The 21304-nt window shown below is 35.8% G+C and overlaps 1 protein-coding gene across 1 annotated transcript in view; it reads left to right on the top strand.

The window, feature by feature from the left end:
* The window catches only part of SV2C (synaptic vesicle glycoprotein 2C), a 115243-nt gene that overhangs the window by 74548 nt on the left and 19391 nt on the right, over positions 1–21304 (top strand). Inside the window, exons 5-11 of the mRNA XM_027634937.1 lie at positions 9136–9269; positions 9424–9513; positions 13735–13845; positions 15416–15504; positions 16358–16522; positions 19246–19379; positions 20603–20806. Of these exons, the coding sequence (XP_027490738.1) occupies positions 9136–9269; positions 9424–9513; positions 13735–13845; positions 15416–15504; positions 16358–16522; positions 19246–19379; positions 20603–20806 (927 nt within the window). The remainder of the gene's footprint in view (positions 1–9135; positions 9270–9423; positions 9514–13734; positions 13846–15415; positions 15505–16357; positions 16523–19245; positions 19380–20602; positions 20807–21304) is intronic.

Raw genomic sequence — 21304 nt, 5'->3', positions numbered from 1 at the left:
CAGACAAGTGTTTACTTTCAGACTCTGTTCATAATGTCTGCTGCACAGGGCATTTGACAATTTTACATTGTCTACTTATAAAAGCGGAGTTTGTCTGCTCTTGGCAATTTACTCTTATTGTAGTCTTCAGCACTGTCCAAACAGATGCCTGAAATCCATGCACAAGTAATTTTCCAATTCCTAAAGTAGTGGAAAACACTAAGTACATGCAGGAGACTACAAGTAGAAATTTTAACAACAAATCAAAAGTAAGGTCATAGAAACGAGGTTTGAAACACAGTTTAGTGACATTTGATTGCACGATCTTAGTGCTAACACTGGCCATGATATTTTGAAGCTCGGACAGCAGCATCTTTTAACATGTGGTCTCCTCCATTTCTTCTTAAATTAGTTGCATCTCTTTGAACCATCATTTCTGGAAAGCTTGACATGACCTTTTCTTCCTAGACTGACAAACCTCTAAGTTATGATGTTGTCGGAGTTGTGACCAGCAGATTTTACCTCTTTGTTTTGCAGATTATGAAGTGCCTTCACTGAACAGCTGCACAGAGCCAGACCCAAACCAGGACTTTGCAAAAATGCATGAGTACATAAATCTCTGGGGCCACTGACTCAGTCAGCCAAACAGTTAGATCAATTATATGCCTCAGCTCTTGTAATGAGATTTTCAGTAGTATCAAATAAATATTAACCCTTGGTGGCCTATTCTTGATAGGGTGATTTGTGCATGGTTTTGGTTGGGGTTTTTTTGTTTGTTTCGGTTTTTTGTTTTGGTTTGGGTTTTGTTGGGCTTTTGGTTTGGTTTGATTTATTTGGGTTTTTGTTTTGATTTTGGTTTTGTTTGTTTCTGGGTTTGGGTTTGGCTTTTTTTTTTAATATCTGAGTACTTAAAACATCCTTTTTGTAGTTGTTGAGCTTCCATTGTAAACTCAGAGTAGTTACTGAATAGATTTTGTTTGTATTGGAAAAACACATTTCAATTTTTAAGCTCACTCTTTATCTGGTTGTGAAGCTAAGAAAATTCATCTACTGCTGTGGTTTTTGAGAGCAGGGATTTCGTAGAATGCTTTTAGATCATACAACCATAAAAAAATTAAAACAAATAAATCTTTTATCCAGAGGTCTTAGCCACTCTACAGACCCATTTGAAAAATGTCTAATGGTCATTTAATTCAGGAAGGTCATAAACCACTGACCTATTGCATTCCAGCACTACTCTTGATTTTTTTTCTGACTCAATGGTATTACAAAGGCAATGGGAAGTTTGCAACTGTATATATTAAAGTCTTGCATCAGAGCACTTACAGCAAGCACGGGTTTCCATAGGACTGAGAATGGTGCCATATGATGTAGCTTTATATCAGATCTTTGACAAAAAGGAGAAAATTTTCCAAATCCGATTTAGGTGCAGAATGTGGCAAAAGCAGACATTTAAAGGAAAATTAAATATTTGAGCTTTTGATTACATATCACAGCTGTTTTCATGTTTGACATCTGAACCTTGGTCAAAAGTTGGCTTGTGTCCATCTCCATAAATTTCTAGTTGTCTTGGGCAGTTTTCTCTGAATAAGGGTCATGAGTGCACATAAGGAAAGTGCAGAACCTTCTAGCCTGTAATATGCGTATTTACTTAATTTATACTACAACGTGGTGTTTCTGATTTTAAATTTCAGGAACATGCAATTAACATAAGTTTTAGGGGAGTTTTTGTCCTGATTTTTATTTTATACACTGTGAGGTAGAGAGGAAGAAATATATTTTGAGGATGCATGAAGCAGAATATTTTAGAAACACATATTTAAGATCTAAGCAGAAAATTGCAGATTTCCCCTGGCAAGCTTTCAAAATCTATGCTCATTATCCAGGGTCTGTAATGAGTGAGGATATACCCACTTCTCAAGGAGTATAATGATATTTACATTCAGAATGAAGACATGTTGAAGTTATTCAGGCTTGATTCCTGGTAATAGGTGTCTGAAATCTGCCAAAATTACTCAGGACAGAGGCAAAACTCTTAAAAGTGATCAAAGCAAAGATGCTGCATGATGTGTTGAAGTGCTTTGAGATTTGACAGATTTTCAGTCCTATAGGATGGTTACATTGCAATTGTGTTCAGAATTCCCAAAATACAAAATTTGAAAAATGGAAAATTCTCAGTGGCCAAACTTAAGCAAACAGAAGTAGAGGCCTGCAGAGCTGTCTCCACTCCTTGTCAGTGATGTCCTTTGTTCCTTTCCTGTAAGTGAAACATATTACTCTTAGCCTTATTTTCATGCAGAGTCATACTAGTGGGTGCAATGAATAGTTTGTCAGGAGATCAATCTAGGAAAGGCTCTCAAAGCTCTGTATGATAATCACTCATCAGCCAAGTACATCTCCAGGGTCGAAAGGGTATTGGAGAACAACCCTAATGCTCTTAGAATGAGGTACAGGTATAAAAAGAGACCATGCAGAAGGTTTTGTACAAATTTGATGTCCATCTCTTCCTACTCCCCTTAGGGGTAGTGGTTCTGCATTTCACTTCCATGTCTTCCTTTATGGACTTTACTGGTACAGTCTTCTCCTAAACTCTCTATCTTTTGGCTCTGATTTTTCTCTTATTTTCACACCTCTTCAGTGTTACTGAGGTCTTCTAGCACTGAATTAAGACTTAACCTGTGTATGTATTACTGTTACTGCTTTATAGATAAAAATACAGCACATAAATACACAGAAAACCATAATAAAACACTACAGATCACCAATAACTTACCATGTAATTAGATGATGCAAGGGAGAGTGGTGTCTTCGACACGGATTAAAGTGAATAAACAAACACGTATACCTCTGTGTAAGATAAATAACTTAAGAGCCAGAGGAATCTTCATCTCCTCTCAGCTGTTTTGTTGTCAGCTGATTATTACAGCTGCTGTTCAAACCAGAATGTTTCCTGCAAAGTTTACTTAGCCAACACCTCCTTTTTTGTTCCTTTTAGCATGCTTTGTATACATAGAGGTAACGATTAAAATTTATTTGTTTCAGTGATGCTTTACATGAGTAAAAAGGGAATTTGTCTAGTTCTGTGAACTGTACCTGAATCCTTCTGTTATCATACCTTTCTCAGTTGTATAGTAAGGGTGAAAGAGCCAAAACCAACTCTAAAAATGTCACAAGCTTCCTCTTGTGAAAGCTTTTTACTCCTTTGCCACTGTTTGCTATAACTTGGGAATAGCTGGAATAGTCCACTGAGGAGGAGAATGTAGGGTAAATACATAGAAAATTTATAATGGTCAATGTAGTTTGCAAGTCCTGTCTCTCTGGTTCTGTGTAGCTTCTCTTCCGCCCTATTAGACTTCATAAAATATAAACAGATAATGAGAGATTTTGTCATACTCAATATCTCTGTTTCATTTAGTTGGCCCAGCATCCTTGCCAGTAAAGAAAATTGAAGAGAAAGAACAGCTTCCTTTGTTCAAGTGAAATATTGACGTACCATTAGGATCAGTACTGGCAACAGCCTGCTTAAGACCTTACATATTTTAATGTTTGTCAACTAGGAAGGCAAGTGAGAGTCTGATTTCATTATCATAAATAGACCACTAATTAGACATCCTTTGCCACCTCTGGCATCGGTGAAGATCAGACAGACACCATGGCCAGACTATCGTTTACCTGCAGTTCTCTTATTATGAATCAGTGCTTTAATTCCCTTATATGATTACATCTGTTCATCTGCCATTTTCAAGATTAATTTCTTGACTATATTGGCTACTGTGAATCACAGCACCTTGATACAGCTATACTTCAGGGCCATACAAAAGTCAGATTTCAAATAGACCATTTTAAACCATTCAGACAATGACTTACAAGTTTCCCTTGCCTTGTCCCTACACCCACCTCCAGCCCAGCATTTCTAAATATTCTGATTCGAAACTTATTTTTATGCCTTTTTTTCCCTATCACGCCTCACACCCTAGCATTTCCATGGTAAGGAAACAAGCCTAACATCTCTGTATTCTGCAGACTATATGTAAAGTTAAGTGAAAGGCTGACATATCATTACTAAACCTCAAATTTTGGGCATGTATCATAACATGTAATTGTCTGAAGTATGCGTATACACAAATTTCCTCCTTAATGAAAAGTAAAACTAGGCAGTACTACAGCAGGTATTAGAAACATTTAAAAAGTGAATTGTTGATGTCACTGTTCAGAGATACTACAGCTGGACTACAGTGCTGTGCAGGAATTGTGTTTTATGGTATTAGAGTGCAAACTATTTTCTACACAAGATCTGTCCTGTTCGCAGATGTCCTGTGGATACTGTTGCTGGGGTGACCAGAGACCCGATAATCTCAGGCCTTCAGATAAATACCAGTGCCAGCACAGAGAAGTGGTCAGTGTTTGTGGTTACAGACACTCCTCTGTGGCAAAGGAAATGTGTTTTTAGAAAATGCCTTGTTCTTTTTAATTACAGTTTTAAGTGTCAGCAGACCAAGTCTGAGTCTAAGTGCATCTGTTGAACATTATTACTTTCTTCTTTCATTGAACTTGTGATCCTCAAGGCTCCCAGGGACTAATAGCATCAGCTACAGAGCCATGCACCTTTTTTACGTTACCTCCATCATCACCTGTCACGCTTCAGCTATTTCATTTCCAAATTTCTTTTGCAGAAATTAACAGCAGCTGACCTGCTGAGACAGTGGTTTTGTAGACTATCTATCTATCTATCTAGGCTAAAAATAAGACTTCTTTTTCCCATATGATATTAGTAATTTAATCACAGTAAAGACAAGTGTTCTACTTTGTGTTACTGGAATTTCCCATTAATACAACAGAGAATAATTCTGAAAACACATTATTTCTGCAATTGTTTAAAACCATGTTTTTCATCCAGTTTTGTGAAAATGTCTTACAGAACTTCCTCAGTTACATAACTTACTTTAATTTTTTATTTTTTTATTTTTTTTTTAAGTTTCAGTGATATTTTACCATTATTCTGATAAGTAGCACTAAAACGTGTATGGGCTCAAATCCTAGATGACTCTCACAGTTACACTTGGTAATGCCGGGACAGACAAAATATAAATGCAATAACAAAATATTAAAGTGCTGCAAGCTTCAAAATATTTCCAGTCCTCCTTTTAATTTTGATCTAGATTAGGTTTGGGGAATACTCAAAACAACAACGTTGGATAGTAAAAGTCTTACTGCGAACATTTTTAAACCTTATATGCATTAAGTGCAATAACAGTGCCACCAAGCGACAATTTAGAGCAATTACGCTTTTTAGGTACTGGAAGTGTTTCAAACAAAAACATTAAAAATGGAGGCCAGAAAGCTGACTTCTGACCAAAGATTTTGCAGTAAAACAGAAATAAGAAAAGCTATGAAGTCATATTAAAGATTCTTCAGAAGAATCTATCGAGTTCATGAATTCTTATAAATTCCTTCGTTATCCTTCTCCTTCATCCTTAATTTTTAGGTATATTCCTGCATCTACTCCCTCCTTTGATCTACTGAAAGACAGCAATTTATGAAAATTTGGCTTTTGAAAATTTCTGAAACTGCCATGAAACTAATTCCTCTTATTCCTATTGAATGACTAACAAAAATTGTCATGATCCTCAGTCTTTATCTAACCATGTTGTAAAATCCCAATATTTGATTGGACTTTCTTTGCCAACTTTAGTGTCTTAAAAAGGTATTCACAGTTTTATTCTTCTGGTATTTATAAACCAATCCACTTGCTGACCAGTATTTATACAGAACCTGTAGGCACCCATATTTTTCACTGACTACATTGCACTTCAGTGTAACACTCCACTTTGTGGAAATCTGTCATGTTTCTTTTCAGCCCTTATTTTGGAAAGTGAAGCAAATAATTGCCATAAATATGCTCTCTAGTAACTTATCTACTGTAGAGGATGTTGCTTGTGCTTGAAGATATTTGCTGTTTATCAGGTATTATACATTTATAAAATTCATCCTAGTGTGAACAGGTTTACCTCTATGAGATAAATGTTCTTTTCTGTCCTTTGTAGTAAAAACTTTATAATATCATTTTAATACAGTAATATAATGGAGTAGATGAAATGCCATGTTGGAGAGCAAAGATTTTGTTGACATTGAATTCAACTTATAAATTGGTGATTATATATATTTTTATATATATATGTAGGTTAACATCTTGTACATTTTGGTTTTGGTCTGCTGTGTGCTCCTGTGTTTCTTTAATTAGTAATTGCCATGTCTGATTCACCTGGCCTTTTCCAGCAGCCAGGAAAGCAGGAGGGTAGTACTCAGCACAAAGGTTCTTGCAGCAGTTTCAGACTCAGTCATTACAGGGTTTGGGTTGCTCTACAGTACATTATACTGAAGATGCATTTGGGCCAAGTGTTTTGCAATTCATAAAACATTGGGACTCGCCTCCATTTTCAAGATTAATGACTCAAGTACAGCATAGCCAGGGACCAAGGCTGAGCAGTGCACTGAAAACAACCATGTAGAGCTGCTCTGTCTTTGCTCTCGTGTCATAAATCAGGGAAGGGAGAAGGAGATTGAGTTACAGCCAAGAACACACTTCCATTTAGTTTCAAGACTTACATACACTAGGAATGAAAGCCACTTTGTGAGCTAAATTCAGAGCTACTCTAATGGCTCCATTTTCCAGATTAGCTCATGACCCAGGGAAAAAAAAAAAAGGATGTGTTAAACATAAGAATAAATCTAAACTTGCTCTGCATTTGAAATATATGTTTGTTTTGCTGATCCAGTGCTGGTGCTGGAATAGATGGGAGGAGCAACCTCAAGAAAGCTGTGTTACTGCTGGCTCTTTTTTCTAGAAATTTCTTCTTATAATCCTGACATTCTCTTTTGTCGTTAATTTATCAGATAAATTAAATTACAAGATAAATTGCAGCAGCTAATATGGTACATAAAAAAAAGATGCAATAAGAGCAGTAAAAGTTGTAATGAACCTTTCACTTGACATGTCCCTCAGATACTTTGAGGAGCTTTTGTAGGTTGACAGGATGACAGCAGGTTGAACAGTGCACTCACTGCTTTTAGTTAAATGTAGTATCGTTTGTTTACACCTAAAAATAAGTTACCACCAGCATTTTCCAGGACTGGCTGCAGAGCACACAATATTGCTGTTGCTTTATAACAGGTATAAAGCAAGGTTGGCTTCATTTACTGCAAACTGCCCTTTGTACAGCTCAATCTCACAAAACATAAACTAGGGCAGTGAAAGGCAGATTGCCTAACTATACCAGCATTTCTGTGTATTTCTAGAACAGTTTCCAATAACAACAAAGACCAGTACTTTAACTGATACTGAAAGTTCTGAGAGATGAAAGCCCTCATCCTGTGCTACCCTCCCTGAAGGACTGGTAGTTGCACAGCTGCCCAGAGAGTCAGGTCAACTCACTGCTCTGACCAAATATTACCTTCATCAAAAGGAAATAATTTTGCAAATTCTTCATCAAGAAGAATTCATCTTTACATATTTTCAATTATGTAATGAAGAATATCATTCTAATGATTAGAATAAAATGTGTACACAATACCCAAAACACAGAAGTGGTTTCTACTTGCCTCATTAACTCACTGTAAACCTTTCCTTCTTTATTTCCTTCCCTTAACAATTTAGGTGTGAAGTATGCCCATATTATTCAGAACTCGAAATTCCATAAGATCAAAAATTGATATTATTCAAAAATCAATAAAGAGTAAGTTTTAGTACACTTTTACACCTTTTCTTAAAAAAAGTTTATTCTTAAATTTAAATTCCAAGTTCTAGTTTGGAGTAAAATTTAACATTCAATTTTAGACAGCCTTGACTTGTTGGTGGGAAGTTTGGAGGGGTAAGGTATGACTTTTTAAGCCTTACTTAAAAAAAGGTAATATGACATACCAAGATCATTGCCAACATTGTTATTGATTTTGCCCCTTTTTGCTGAGGTAAGGATGGCAGTGCTAAATGAGGCTGTAGAGCAAGATGATATAATTTCAGAAATGCAGAAAGTTTACAGGAGACTAAAAAAAAAAAACTGGTCTGCTGATGAAAACATTTTGCGGAACTGTTGATAAAGAACAAAAATAAATCATGTATTGACTGTATTTTTCGTATGGTAACATGTAAGTAGTTTAATGTGAGAAACAATTTTTTTTCCCAACAATGTGTTTATGGTCCACAGCATAGGATCTTTACATTCCAAAATATACTTTACATTTCACAGATAAATACTACCTTTGAAGAACTACTTAATAGGCCATTTGGTACCATGTTGTGCAGTTATTTACCAACATTCAAACAGATTTAATTAACTATGTCTTTTGTCTAGAAAAATCAGTTAGCAAAGAAATATATCAGATTAATGCAGCATCAGCTCTTTCATTAGCCAGGATTCCATTTTCTTCCAATAACCTCTTCTGTCCTTTACCATTATTATCTTACACTCATCTTTTAATAAGTTATCCTTGAAATCTTTACTTGAAAATTTCTACGGTATTGAAACCAGAATAAAAGGCCAGGTAGCCACACAAATAACATTTTTCTCTTTCTTAAGGTAAATTCTTAGGTTTCTTACAATTATAACATTTTAATAGTCCAGTCACAATATACTGAACAGTCAGATATTTTATGAAAAAGCTAAACCATCAGCCTTCCAGTTTCACACAGGAAACTGCTATTAAAAGTATTGAAATTAATTCTGTAGAAAAAGTTAATAATAAAGGAAGCTATACAATTCCATAAAAAGCATAATTTGAGTGTAGATTTTTAAGTCTCCCTTCTTCTAGTCCTCATAGAAAACAATTTCTTTGTATGTGTACTCTTATGCGTGGTGATGATGTCCCTGTTTGATTCACATAACTACCTTCATATAGATTTTGCTAAGAAAATTGAAATTCATCCCAGCATAAGGAAGTCTCTTACTCTGCATAATACTGCTGTTTTCCAGCATGACTAGTCACATGCAAGAGGCTGAAATTCATAGTGCAGTGTTATTTGTCAGATGATGGATATTTGTGAAAATATATAAATCAGGCTTCATTTAAATATAGGTATTGTTTTGCGTCTCCAAGAAGCTGCAGCATAACAAGTATAATACTCCATATTTCTCTACATTTTGTGAATTTCTTCTTTCACAGGATGGAGTTTCAGCATGGGATCTGCCTACCAGTTCCACAGTTGGCGAGTATTTGTGATCGTCTGTGCACTGCCCTGTGTCTCTTCTGTGGTAGCCCTGACATTTATGCCGGAAAGCCCACGGTTCCTCCTGGAGGTATGACTTTCCGAAAGGCTTTTGGATTTCAGTCGAAATTATTTCTGTGTTTACATCATGACCTCTACAAAACAGGCATTTAGATGGTTCAGAAACTACAGTGAGTATCTTAATTTGTACATATGTTGCACTTACATTTTGGTCTAACATTTAGGTTGGAAAACATGATGAAGCTTGGATGATACTCAAGCAAATTCATGACACAAACATGCGTGCTCGTGGTCAGCCTGAGAAAGTCTTCACAGTGAGTATTGCTTTTAAAGCTAATTACCTAACACGTCAGCAAGCCTTCTGACTGTCAAAGTGGAAGGCTTAAGCAATCAATATTAACACTCTGCATGGCAAAGCCAATTGTTTGCATTTTAAATACCTAAATAAAAGATATTGTGAATTCCTACAGAAATTATTGTATATACAATAGATGTTAAGGTATCAGCCTTTGGCCAGCATATTCTTGGGTATATGAACCCACAGTGTGATAATTTTATCTGGTGTAGCAAGATTCCATCTGTGTTTTATTTATTTATCAAGTTTACTTTCCCCTTAGTAATAATAGTTGGCACGTAGGAGTCTGAATTAGTTAGCTATTGTGCCTTAAAAGCTTTGGATTTTTTTTCTCTTTTTATCAAGTAAAACAGTGTTTATTAAAAATGCATTTTCACTTCTGTGACATAGTAATTTCAGATATTTAGTATTCTTAAAATATCTCGGAAGCTCAGTTGCATCTTTTTAAGGTCTAATGATAAGACCCTTTTTAAAGTGTTGATCTGTTTCAATTAGAAGAGAAATTGGCAATTAAGAAGTGGCACTTTTTTCTGGCATCTTTATGAAGACTATACACAACGATCCTGTCTTCTTGGATACAGTAGGACCAAACAGCATCTCCTTGCTTTGAAATCCAGTCTGCCTTTCCAGCTCATGCTGTGCTGTGGCAGTACAAGCACTCAGCTCCCTCTCAGAGCCATGTGTGGGATGCTCTTCCTCTACCAGAGACTTTCTTCTTATTATAATGCACATATAACTCAATTAAGAAATCCTCTTAAAGCTTCTGCATTTGCAGGCATTCTTGAGGAATGACCCTCTGACTCTGTAACTTCATAACTTTATTCGATTGAGACTTGCAGTTTGTTGTCTTGGATGCAGTTTCCATTGCTTCCATTTAAATCTTTCCACAAAGAAGCTCAAGAATTCCTATATTTAGCTTGAAATAAGGCTGGCTAGCACTTACCATGCTTAATCCACCTTTACTGGTACACCAGTGACCTACCACTAATCCCATCTAGCTTAATATTTTATTTTCTGATTTAATTCGTGAGTGAAGGGATTTGCCTAACACCATACAGGTACGGTGTAATTTCACAATTGGCTCTTGGTGATCTGAGCTGCTTTCAGACAGAATATGCCTGCTACTAGTAGCTCTGGGAGTTTTTTTCTACTCTTGTTGGTATTCATTGGCTGATTGCACAGTTAGCCATAGCACAGATCCCGTGCCCCTTCAGTGCTAGCTTAGGCACAAGGAAAAAGACAGAAATGTGCTGGGAGAAAATGTGGGAGGAAGGATAAGCCTCTCACGTCACTTTGACGTAATTGTAATCATATCCTAAAGCAGCTGTGGAGATGAAAACAAAGCACATGCCTGTTGTATCCAGTTCTTGTGATCTAATAAGTCTTTCTACAATTGTTAAAATGTGAGACTCAACCAGTTTATTTATAGTTAGTTTTGTTAATTGGTCAGCCATTAATTTTGCCAGTTTCTGTCTTGAATATTAGGAAAACTCAATTCCAGACATCAAAGAGTTGAAAGATTAGAAATACTGTACTGTATGTCAAGGTTAGACATATATAGAATTCTCTATTTTTAGCTTGCATTAGTATGATTAGAAAATGCATCATTCTCTTCTTATTGTACAACATCAGCACTTCGTCTTGTAAAACACAGAAAGCAAAGAACTTGTACATAATTTGTTTGGCACATCCTTTTAGTATCTTCTTTTTTTTTTTTTAAATTAGTCGTAGATATTGTGACATTTTGTCTCAGTAATTTACTCACATACCTCTCCCAAACCCCTTTGCTTATTCAATACCATTCGATGACTTAGGCTCTGCAATTTTCCTCCACTTCATATTAGTAGTTACAACAGACAAGTTTTGATAGTATGTTTTCTAATTCTACAGATGATATAACCTTTCCTTCACTACTCCTATGCTTTAAGTGTGATTTCCTTTTATATGTTTTCCTGTATTGTATTGACTTAATCTTTTTCTAGAAGCTTTTTCTCACAAGTCGTGTTTATTCTTGGTACTTGCATTATCGAAAGGATTATCTTCAAACCTTCAAAAAAAGAAGTCATGCACTGATAAAAGGTTGCTTTTAGAATTAGAAACCCCGAAATGGAATTCTGGTTACTGAATTGATGGAGTTGATGGCCCTTCATACTTTTGAGAATCATTCCTGAAAGCAGTGATAGTAACAGATGGTAATAAATTAATAGTATCTTCTATCATGGCACTATCCAAGTTAAATGTTTATGTATGTGCTTAATTAACTTCTTGGGCTCTTAAAATACATATTTGTTAGATGTCTTGGTTTAAATAATAATAACAAAAAAATTGTATCCTTAAAACCAAAATTTTCTCCACTTTTTCACCGTCATATGTTAATTATTTTTTTCCCTGAAAATATTTTCCTATGAAGCAAGTCTTGATTTTGTAAAATTTAAAATATCGCATGTTTCTAGTAATTGCTTTTAAACAAAAGTGTTATATTCATTAAAATAGGTATTCTTTTTTTTTCTTTCATTCTTCATATACTGGCAGCTGAATTTGCATGGTCCAGATGGAATATTTTCCTGATTCAATAAGACTTTTCATATGTTAAAGAACCATCAAGGCCTGGGAACTTTTGTGCCCAGTCACATACAGTGGTCCTAGGATATAAATAGTCCCCCAACCTCCATGTCTCCAAATGAGTCTGGTGCCCAGTGTGGGGAAAAGGCTGCTCCTGAGCCTACAGGAGTGGTACTGGTTTACAAAGTGTAATACAAAAGGCATGCCCTTTCTGCTCAGAGGTGTAGTATGTAAGGATTTCTGCGTGTAGGAGATCTCAGATAATCTTTGAGGACTCGAGTCAGTCTTTTGTATAACACATTTCAGAAAAGCAGTTAAGAAAAGCTTAAAATCAATGGAATAATATGAACAGGATTATTGGAAGAGTCATGACAAGAAGGTTACAGGCTTTGGATAAAGTCATGATCTGACAAGACAGTGAGCTGTAGTACTTCAGAAATGAGAGTGGTTATAGCTTGTTTAGTGGGCTTTTCTTTTTTCTTGTTCATGGGATGAGGCTGCTGGTTCATCTGTAAAAGCAATGGGCTCAAAACTAGAACTTCACCATCAATAGCACTATTACCCGATGTCCTGTAATACTGTGATACATTTGGAGGTGGGGGGGGGACACACGGCGTCCTCATTCTGTTAAGAAGAAACGCAGGTTATGGCTACTTTCAGAAACTGCAGCCAAACACTGAACAGTCAGTCTCTTGGTCTCTCCTTCCTTCTATGTCAGTCCCTTTCCCCATTTTATTGATTTTCTTTCCAATCTCTATTTACCTTCTTTGAAAATGAACTGTGGACAAATACACTACCTTTTGTGGTACCGCTGTTAAGCTGGGACCAGAGCAGAAGCCAAAACCAGAACCATACGATGCTATAAGTTTGTCAGGTCCTGTGTCTGGAAAGGCCATGTAACACATTCTTGTTCTGCTACCCAAGGGACTGCAAGCGAAAGTTAGCTTTATAGGCAACATCACATTCTCTGTCACTGGTTATTCTGTATTTTTCTCTGATGTCTGTTTATCTTATTTCACTTTTGATGAAGTAGATGATTGTTCATAACAGCAATACCATGGTGGTTCCAGATCATTTCACCTCATTTTTTCTCTCTTCATTAAGTTCTCTGTTTAACACTACACAAAATAAAAACAAAATAAAGGGTTTTTTCAACAATTAATTCATGACATTTTAAATACTTCTCTTTTCATTGCTTTCTATTTAATCAATAGACTTGCAGCAACATTGTGATAGCAAGTCAGAAACAATTTGATAGCAAACTCTGAACATGCTTAACTATTTGATGGTTTAAATCACGTTTTAAACTTTGTGCCATTAGGGGGATATACAGCACTCTAGAAGAATCTGACAGCAATAGCTTATTGTAGCCAGCGGAAATTTATTTCCTGCATCCTTTGAAAGCAGAGCTTTTCTGGTACAGTTGCATCCATAATGATCTTTGTCATTACAGTGTGCTACTTTTCCTTTATACATTTAAAGCATTTCTGGTGTAGACACAAGTTTAATATCTGCTCATTTTTAGTAGAACTGATTTAATAAACCCCACCAATACTCCTCTATAGGCAGCTAATGATTCAAGAAAATACAAATATTTGTGTTCTGTTTTTATTTCTAGGTTACCAGAATCAAAACACCAAAGCAGATAGATGAGCTCATAGAAATAGAGAGTGATACCGGAACTTGGTACAGGAGGTGTTTTGTAAGAATCCGCACAGAGCTGTATGGTGTAAGTATCAACATCTCTGTTCACTCTGTAATTGCCTTTTTTCTTTTTGATTAGCTTTCTAAAGTGGAAAGGCTTCACTGAGCTCATGCTGTTGATACCCGCAATGCAACTGAGACATTCAGGAACCAGTGTAAAGTTTTGGTTTCCTGACCCAGAAAAGATGCAGGTGAATCACAGAGGTTGGTCTCAGCTTCTGAAAATGAAAATGCTGCCTTGGTCCTTACACAAGTGATAGCTAATAATTACGTAGTCATATGCACAAGCACTCCAAAATAAATATGTAATGGGAATGCATATCAATATATACCTATGGAAATAGGTTACAAATGATGAGACGAAAAATTATCGGGAAGAACTTGTGACAGCCACATTATTTACAGATGGCAAATTCATGAACAAATTTTGTAAATGTATGTCAATAAAACATTTATAAGAAGGCATTGTATCTGCATGAATTTTGTCAAATGTTTTACCAGAAACTATGGTATTATATATATATATATCTAACATATCAAAACTATGTTAGAAATATTTCAGACTTTAATACAAACTTGTGGGACTGTGCTCCTTATACTTTTGTTACTTTTTTTTGTAAAACCAAAATTGCATTGTATCTTTGAATCTTATAGTGAAAATTGAAAAATTAACCTTATTGATTAATTTGAAAAAAAATTCAAAACTGATTTTTCACAGCTGTTAAAAATCTGACGTCTTAATGCTCTTCAGAACTACGATGATGTGTTGCAAACTAAGGTTTGTCACAAAATTATTTTGCTATGAAAAGTCACATTTTCCCCATGGAAAAAAAAAATTGGGCCAAGTTTTTATAGTTGTTGACCAAAAATGGAGTAGTTGGAGACTGAAATATTATGTGCTAAACCAGCTTTAAAGGAGTTGCAGCTTCATTGTCTCACATTCTTGTTATCTCACTAGACTAGACCCTCAGTCAGAGCACTTTCCTTTTTGCATGAGGTGTGTTGGGACCTCTTAGAACAGTCTGTTCTCTTTTTTTAAAGGAGATCATCTTGAGATGAGAGAGAGAGAAATGACAACACCATTCTCAGTCAGCTCTGCTACGGTGTCTCTGATTTGGGGGTAGTCCCACATTTTCCTTGTATAATTCAGGTGTCAGTTTCTAGCCATGGTAGGTTATGATAGATCAAACTCTGGTTATATCACTGTTGAATCATGGAACATACTTTACCTTAATTTAAAGTACTGTAATACGGGGAAGTAAGAAGAAAACCTTTCTGAGAAGATCATTTTTTTATTTGAGATAGTGAAATGAAGCTGTCTAACTTTAAGAAAGTTTGAGGTGGTCACAGCAGGGTGAATTAATGGACGCAGTCCACACTGGTTACAACAAAATTGATATGAACCTGCAACATGTGCTTGCAGCTGAGAAAGTGAATCATATCCTGGGCTGCATCAAAAAAAGTGTGGCTAAAGATCTGATCTACTCTCTCTCATGCCCTAAAGAGGCAAGCAAATCAGGGAAAAAAAGCTTCTATCATTTAAGAAAATTGTTCAAAAAAATATGTAAATAAATGTATTTCCTAATGATTTGCAGATTTGGTTGACGTTTATGAGATGCTTCAACTACCCGGTGAAGGATAATACGATCAAACTTACGGCTGTATGGTTCACCCTGTCTTTTGGGTAAGAGTGGTTGAGATTAAACCATTTTTTATATTCTTGACAGACAGAAGAGTCATCTGCATATAAGTTTCTGTCACTATGATTATCTGTTTTTAATATGGTTTGAACCTGGCTCCCTGCCAAGTCTCCAAACCTTACCACAAGAAGTCCCATCCCCCCCCCAAAACCTCAGGGAGAAGAGGGAGAAAAGACAACTAAGAAAACCCGAAACGAGAGAGAGACAGCTAAAGTGATATATATAAATATATTTACACCTATATTACAGTTATATACAATTGAAATATATACAATTTCACAAGGGAAAGGGAAGGGGGAAGGGAAAGGGAACAAAACCAAAATAATATATATATATATATCCCAATCAGTAGCCCGAGATCTAGTAACTAAAGAGTTAGCAAAGAAATATCCCACCACTCTCCTTGGGACAACCGAGAGTCGCTCCGGGACGATCGCCGGCAACCTCCGCCTCCCAAGGTCAACAAGGCCTTACCAGGCCTCGCTCCCCAACACGGCAGACTCAACAGCAGGGAACCTGCACCTCCAAGCCGCCGGAAGGAAAGAGAGCGAAGGCCTCTCCTCCTTTCTTCTTATAGTCTGGTTTACGTAAAAATTGTAGGGAATACTTGGTAAATCTAGACCCTTCCTTGATTACAAACTGGTCACCAAGGAAGGCCTAGCCCAAACTACCACAGTGTTATTCAGAATCTTTCTACAAAATGTTATATTTGTCAGTTAGTCTATTCTTGGTTGCAAACCTGGCTCATAAGAAATATCTGGTTCAGAAAACTGGAATCTTCTAGCGTGATTTCTGAAGGAGTGAGATTGGTGCCTGATGTTTTTCTGTTTTTCACAGCTACTATGGCTTATCTGTCTGGTTTCCTGATGTCATTAAACATCTGCAGTCAGATGAGTATGCATCCCGAGTGAAACATTTCCGCAATGAGGAGGTTTCACACTTTGTCTTCAACTTCACACTGGAAAATCAGATTCACAGCAATGGAGAATACATCAATGACAGGTTTAGAGATTTCCTTATATCCTGGCTTAACTGGAATAAACAAATACATATTTTAAAGCACATCCTAATCACATTTTTTTTTCCCTTTAGGCTTTAGGTAATGATACAATGTTTTTGTTGCTTTTTAGTGACAATTTATTTCTGTTCTTGATTTCTTATGGTTCATGAGCATGGGCAGAAACAGACTTGTACATGGTTCCTGTGTGAGGATCCACCATGCAAACCCAGCTTCCTTGTCATGCTGAAAAACAGACCAAAAAGCCTAAGTCAATGGTGTTTCCTTTCACAGTGGGATTCAAAGGTTTTCAGATCCAACACATGCAGCATATTGTAGAGGTTTGCGGAAGGATGTACTTTCATCTCTGTTGCTGGTTCTTTTTTTGTATTGATGAAAGACACTTCTGTGAAAATGCTGAACATTGAGAGGCTAGGATCTTATCACAGAAAAATGAAAGCTAAACATTACCGTAAACCAATAAAAAGCATGAACAGCTCTGAAATGGGAAACAACACTCTGGCAGTGCCTTTTGTGATTTTTTTTAGCTGAAGCCAGATATATTAAGGCTTTATCTGGGCTTGACAGATAACTAGATAACTTGGGGGAAAATTAAACACAGCTGTTTTAGGTATCTGGTTTCTATTAAGAAATGTACAGAACAACCATGTGAATGGTCTCCTGGAAGTCATGGTGATAAGTAATTATTATTTCCATAGGAAAATCTATATCTAAGCGAATAAAATTAATGATTTTTTAATACTTTTTATTATTATAATTTTTTATAAGAACTTAAGTTTTGACAGAGTTCAAGGTTTATGCATTGCAGAAAAAAATAACAGATTTAATTGATCAATTTCAACAGAATATTCTTGTAAAATGCTAAATTTAACATTAATCTATGCTAAATCACTGATTTACTCTTCAAAATGTGCAATTTTAATATGCTTCTGACAGTTATTTGAGATTCACAAAGCATTTTCCAGGAAGTATGCACTCATTTGATGCCCTTCCTTCCCATATGTTTCAGTACTCTACTCACCCTCAGTCTCAGCATTCTCTTCATGTTCTTCCTTAACTAGAAAATCCATCAATACTTGACTTTTTACTACATTACATTCCTGTTGGGTTTTAATTAAAATCATCGCAACACCAATTTTAATGTAGTCACATGTTTCCTGTCCAAGGGTAAAAAGTGCATTAGAAGAACATGTAGTCTGTCATTTCTGTTCCAACTGACTAATCTAATCACTGATGTTTTTTGTTCTCCTCTGAAATTAGGCTACAAATTTGAATGGAAAGAGCTATATGAAAAATGATAATGAGTTGACACTGAACCCTAGCCTAATTTTAATCAGTCTGTCAAAATGAGAAATGATATAGTAACTAAATCTAATGGACTGAAAACACCATTATTCTGACCAATGCAAAAAAGAAAATTCATTAGTTAATAAGTTGCTTACTGTAATAAACACTATTAGCTTTTCCCTCCTTTCTCATAAAGATGTGATTTCAAGAACTTTATTTGTGAGAGTTTAATTCCCACTACTTTGTAGGTAGCATATATTTTTTTTGTTGCTATTCCTACTATTACTCTTGTAATAATACAAATACTTAGGTAATCACATCAGGTCTAATTAGAGCAGAGACAGGTCTGTCTTGGGAAGACTTTGGGAAGACAGATCTTCCTGCCATATAACAATTAAAGCTCTGCTTTCCAAACCGTTGCCGCTTTGCGTGAAGTCTGCCATCAAAACTGCCCCTTTTCCACACCTTCACGTGAAATAAAAGACATCTCAAAAATAATTATGTACTTCTACACCTTGTTGTTGTTGTTGTTGTTGTTGTTGTTGTTGTTAGCAAGATTTGTTTTTTACTAAAGAAGACTTACAACATTGTTTTAGTGTAATGACATATAGATAGAAAGTTACTGTAATGTATTTTGTGATTGATTTTTTCTATTAATATCTCAATTGATGGTCATAATCAAAGACCTATGTGTTAAATGAAAGTCAGTAGGAAGGAGGATATTCAGAAAAAAAGAAAGTCACTAACAAATCATTTACACCTGTTTTATGTGCATAGTAATTGTAATTGCATCCCCAGGCACAGGAGTAATGAAGACATACTTACAGTTAGATATCTAGTTGTATAACTGGCAATGTAATTTTTAATTCATGTTTCATTTTAAGCATTTCGAAAAAACATTTTTTAAAATTTAGACCAGTATGTTTTGCATTTGAGCTTAACATGGTAACCAGTGTGTTCATCTGGAGAAATAAACGTTTTCTGAAAAATTCTCTATTTTCAGCTTGTTGGTATTAGCAGGTGCTTGTTTATTCCAAGGGACTGAGTTTCTGAAGTATCTCCTAATTTCCAGCTGTAATGTCAAATTGAAAGCAATAATGATTTTACAAGGCTGTTCCATGAACGTCATGACATCAGTTTCTGTTGATGATTAAAGACAAGTAAGAATAGAAATGCTATCAAAGAAATGATATTACCAGTTAGGGTCAGTAACTATGTAGAACAATTTGTCTTACTAATTCTTTTTCTAAACAATAGTATTCTAGAATGAGCTAACCATTAATAACATCTGCAAAATGCATCTAAGGAATCATTTTTACTGGGGTTGAGATTTTTTAGAACTAAATAGCTGCATCACCTTGATCTGTTGCTCCTTCTAAACTATGAAGGTAGACTGACAAGAATTATTTGTATTGGGCAGGTTTATTATGATGAAGTTTAAATCGGTAACATTTGAAGATTCACTTTTTAAGAACTGTGTGTTTGAAGACATTACTTCACTGAACACATACTTCAGGAACTGTACTTTTGTGAATACCACCTTCTACAACACAGGTATTATGAGAAAAATCCTTGAATGTCCATTGCTCAGCTGCATGTTCTTTTCTTACATTTATAATTTCTGGAAGGCATACATGAAGTCCTCTTGTAGGGAATAAAAATCTATAAAAAACAACAGACATTCATAGTGTTATGACAGAGAAGTTAAAGGATCACAGTGCAGAAGAGATACCACAGACCTAATATTAACTCAGATAATAAACATCTCTTTGATTTCAACCATCTCTAAAGAGATTCAGTCTGGAGAGAAAAAAGCATATTTACTGCTTTACTGGTAGCTGGTAGGACTGGTGAAATACTTTGCTTATTGTGCTTGCTGTGGCAGGGGAGTCTAAGCTCAGGATTCAAACTCCCTAATCTATAATTATTTCTACTCTCCTAAGTATTGTAACAAAAATGTGAATCCGTATCTTCATATGTGGAAACAGAAGACTCTTTTTTTCCAGTTAAATAAAATATAACTGAAAGAGAACAGGGCCAACTAAGCTTGCTGGAAACATGGGGCACTTCTCTTCTTGCTGCTTTCCTGACTCTACAGCAACCGTAATAATTATAATAATACAGTTAGGTTTCAGAGCAAACAATGCCCAGATTTCTTTGTGTGGAAGGAAGGTATTCTTAATTCAGGTTTATAAGGCTGACAGGAGGAACCAAAAGTGGAAGTATAGGGAGAGATCTCTGAAATGGTATTGACAGTAGATTGCCTTACATATAGTAACTCATCTATGGGCAAACTTAAGATCATTAGGCCTTCTCAGAAATGAAAATCAGTTTGAACTAAATTCTGTAGGAGTATTTCACTTAAAGGAAGTCAAACCATACTGAGCACAATCGGCAGTCTCATCTAAAAGGTTGTTTCATGTGGAAAGGGAAGGTCTGATACCGAGCAAGACTGACTCATAGAAATTTGCAAATACCTGTGCTTTTTATGCAAGACCAGCTGGTGCTGAAAGACTTTAACCAAATACAGTCCAAACAGGGCAAAAATACAATATAACCCTAATTCCAGGCTTTAGTTGCTCTTTTGCATGAGCTTTGCAAATCTTTCTAGTAAGACAAAAAGCTATCAAAATTAACAGCAGTAACTAGTCCTCTTTTACATAGCAGTAAAAGCTCCAAGCTGTCATTAAAGTTGCTTGAACTCGAAATGTTTTTAATCAAAAGCTGCACATGGAATTGGCTGCTAGCTGAAATGTTTCTTTTTCTTCTTTCCACAGATCTCGAGCAGTATAAATTTGTTGACAGTGAATTGATAAATTGCACATTTTTTCACGTAAGGACAGGATGCCAGATTTCTTTTGATGATGACTACAGTGCCTACTGGATCTACTTTGTTAATTTCCTGGGAACTTTGGCAGTGTTACCAGGGAATATTGTGTCTGCTCTCCTGATGGATAGAATAGGACGGTTAACGATGCTAGGTAGGGGCTTCACTTTGAAACAGGGAAGAAGACCAAAATAACCTGTTGTCTTTTCAAGGAATTTGGCTCAGAGAAATGTAAAACATTCCTTCTGCAGATATTTCTTTTATGTGGCATCATAAGCGCTGTTTTTAAAAGCCTCCAGTTTAGAAACACTAGGAAAAAAAGGTTCTGTGGCCATCTCTGCTATGCCACATTATCAGTTATTGCTCTTCCACACTGATATTACAAGACCGTTACTTAGAATGGTCTCATTTAGAATGAGATTTTGGAGAGTGATGACCATTGGGTTTATCTTTGCTCCAGCTGAAAGGAAAGCAAGGTGTGCATATGTGACAGTCAGTTAGTGGAGCACATCCTTGGAATTGTCAGTAGTTCTTTGTTATCTATTTTGCAAAGGAACACAGTTGAAAGATATCTCCAGTGGATTGTCTGCAATGAGAAATCTGTTTTCAATTTACTTAAATAACTATGTGATAGTTTATTGTCTTCATTTTC

Source organism: Corapipo altera, unplaced genomic scaffold, assembly GCF_003945725.1.
Source record: "Corapipo altera isolate COAL_440 unplaced genomic scaffold, ASM394572v1 61411, whole genome shotgun sequence".
NCBI classification, from domain to species: Eukaryota; Metazoa; Chordata; class Aves; order Passeriformes; family Pipridae; genus Corapipo; species Corapipo altera.
This window is presented reverse-complemented; position numbering and strand designations above follow the sequence as displayed.